This window comes from Myotis davidii, unplaced genomic scaffold (assembly GCF_000327345.1).
Source record: "Myotis davidii unplaced genomic scaffold, ASM32734v1 scaffold379, whole genome shotgun sequence".
In the NCBI taxonomy this organism is placed as follows: domain Eukaryota; kingdom Metazoa; phylum Chordata; class Mammalia; order Chiroptera; family Vespertilionidae; genus Myotis; species Myotis davidii.
The window spans coordinates 1211671-1214691 of NW_006290553.1; the positions used below are offsets into that span (position 1 = coordinate 1211671).

A 3021-nucleotide genomic window follows, 5' to 3' on the forward strand; every position below is an offset into this window, starting at 1 on the left:
GAGTAACAAATTACTCTAAAACTTAGTAGCTTTAGAAGAACATAGACTTACTATCTCTTAGTTTCTTTGGGCCAGGAATCAAGTCATGGCTTAGCTAGAGGTTCTTCGCTTCAGAGTCTTATGAGAATGCAGTTATGGTGTCAGCTCAGGGCTGGGATCTCAACTGAAGAATTGACTGGGGAAGGATCTGCTTCCAAGCTTACTCTCGGCCCAATCTAGTGTTTTTTCCACTGCAACACATATCATTGGGTATTTACTTTATTTAAAAGTCACTCTTTGGGTCTTACATCCAACCCCAAGAACATGTGTGTGAATGTGTGTACCCATAGGAGGGGAAGAAAGGAGGGTGAGTAAAAAAAGGGGAGGATGATTTTAGCACAATATATTTTTAAGAACTATATTTTTTCCTCCTATAGGTGCCTTAGCTGGACCAATTATTGTGGAGCCACATGTCACAGCAGTATGGGGAAAGAATGTTTCATTGAAGTGTTTAATTGAAGTGAATGAAACTATAACCCAAATTTCATGGGAAAAGGTACATGGCAAAGGTTCACAGACTGTTGCAGTTCATCATCCTCAATATGGATTCTCTGTTCAAGGAGAGTATCAGGGAAGAGTCTTGTTTAAAAACTATTCACTTAACGATGCAACAATTACTCTGCATAACATAGGATTTTCTGATTCTGGAAAATACATATGCAAAGCTGTTACATTCCCTCTTGGAAATGCTCAGTCCTCTACAACCGTAACTGTATTAGGTAGGTATGCTTGAATTATGTGTTTTGGTGGTAGTTCTGAGGATTGTACTAAAAATATTTTAAAGAATTCAAACTTATTGGAATTATATATAAATTTAGGTTTAAAATAGGTTTTTCAAGTTCTGTATTAAAATCCTTTGATTCTAAGTTCTTAATTTAAACAAACTCTTTTCTCTACCTACCTACCTACCTACCTATGTAATTGTATGTAGGTATTAGCTATTTTACTTTTTTCATGAGATTATTTTTTATTTATACTAAGTTCTGAGTTTTTTTTGACATACTTCCAAAAAGTATTTTTATTGATTTTTAGAGAGGAAGGGAGAGGAAGAGAGAGATAGAAATATCAATGATGAGAGAGACTCATTGATCAACTGTTGTCTGCATGTCCCCACTGGGGATCTAGGCCGCAACCAGGGCATCAAACCATGTCCTCCTAGTTCAAAGGTCAACACTCAACCATTGAGCCACACTGGCTGGGTATGCCATACTTTTTAAAACATATGTTTTTATTGCCCTAGCTGGTTTGGCTCAGTGGACTGAAGGGTCCAAGTTTCATTCCAGTCAAGGTCACATGCCAGGTTGCAGGCTCGATCCCCAGTAGGGGGGGTACAGGAGGCAGCCGATCAATGATTCTGTCTCATCATTGATGTTTATATCTCTCTCTCCCTCTCCCTTCCTCTCTGAACTCAATCAATACACACACACACACACGCACACACGCACACACACACGTATATGTATATATATGCATATATATGTGTATATATGCATTATATATGTATACATATATATGTGTGTGTTTTTATTGATTTTAGAGAGGAAGGAAGACACAGAGGAAGAGAAATAAACATCAGTGTGAGAGAGAAACATTGATCGGTTGCCTCCTGTAAGCACTCCAACTGGGGACCAAATCTGTAACTGTGAATCATAGACGATCTTTTGGTGCATGGGATGAGGCTCAACCAATTGAGCCACACCAGTCAGGGCTCTTTGTCATACTTATTTTCTGTCAAGTTTTCACCTTGTAATTAAATTAAAACCTTTAAATAGCTTTTCCATTTTTTAAAAGGACTTTCTTCTTGGAGCCATTGACACTTCAGGTTTGTATTTCAAATAAAATTTTATTTCTGCTGTCATGGATTTGCATAGCTATTTGAATCCTGGGTTATTGTTCCTAATGAAAGATCTTTTCTTTCTGATAACTGTTAAAGTTTATTGTGTAATTTAGAATGAGCTAATGTATTAGCATTAAGATAGCCACTTGCAATGAAAGATAAACCAATTTGGAAATGCTGGTGAGTACTTTTGAATAATAGAATAAAGATTAAGGAGTTACAGTACCTTAGACATTTCCACCCAAAGTGGGACTCCTTTAGTCGGGCAGTCTCTGCTTCAGATCTGCCTATTTACCTGTTAAGGATTTTTGTCAGGTCTGCTGATAGCTCCCCCTCCTCCATACTTTTTCTTTACTTTTCTCCCAGATGTTACTTCCCAATAAGCCTTTAGTACTCCTCACTTGGTCTCAGTGTCTGCTTTCAGAGAAATAAGTACATAGCCCCTAACATTTAACCCATTGAGTGCCAACCAATATCCTAGGAACTATGCTAAAATTGCCAAAGCATTTTTGCTGATTTTACAGCAGTTTAGAAAAAAAATTATGAATCGCAAGTAAACGAAGTTACATATTCAAAAACTTAAGGAAACCTTTACTAACTTTGTATTCATCTTTGACATATATTGTTTGCTGATTGTATTATAAAATACTAATAGAAAAAAAATTGCGGCCTCCTCCCCTAAATGCCTAACTGCTCTCTCCTGCCAGCCTGATCCTCCTAACTGCTCTCCCCTCCTGGCCTGATCCTCCTAACTGCCTAACTGCTCTCTCTTCCTCTCATGCCTTCAGACCCCAGGTAGGAGTGCTGAGAGCTCTCTGCTCAGGCCCCGCCCCTATCCTGACGTGTGCCTCCGCTGGTGGGGAGGTGGGGGCGCTACCCCTGGCAGCAGCCTCATGTCTCAGGGGTGCAAGTCGCTGCCCACCAGCTCCTGTGCGCACGCAGCCTGTTGAACAGTCGTGACTGGGACACCATTAGGACCAATTAGCATATTACCTGTCTATATATAGATTTTTATATTGCGAGATAGTATGCAAAAATAGAAATAAAATAAAAATTTTGAGGAACTTATATGTTTAAGACACTATCCTAACGAGTTGTGAGAAAATATAACTTACATTTATGAAAATTGCTATTTTTAAGAAATA

The 3021-nt window shown here is 38.6% G+C and overlaps 1 protein-coding gene across 1 annotated transcript in view; it reads left to right on the plus strand.

The window, feature by feature from the left end:
• The first annotated feature begins 366 nt into the window (after positions 1 to 366).
• PVRL3 (poliovirus receptor-related 3) overlaps positions 367 to 3021 on the plus strand; it is a 31211-nt gene continuing 28556 nt past the window's right edge. The window contains 2 exon segments of the mRNA XM_015563805.1: positions 367 to 398; positions 400 to 758. Coding sequence (XP_015419291.1) covers positions 367 to 398; positions 400 to 758 — 391 coding nt within the window.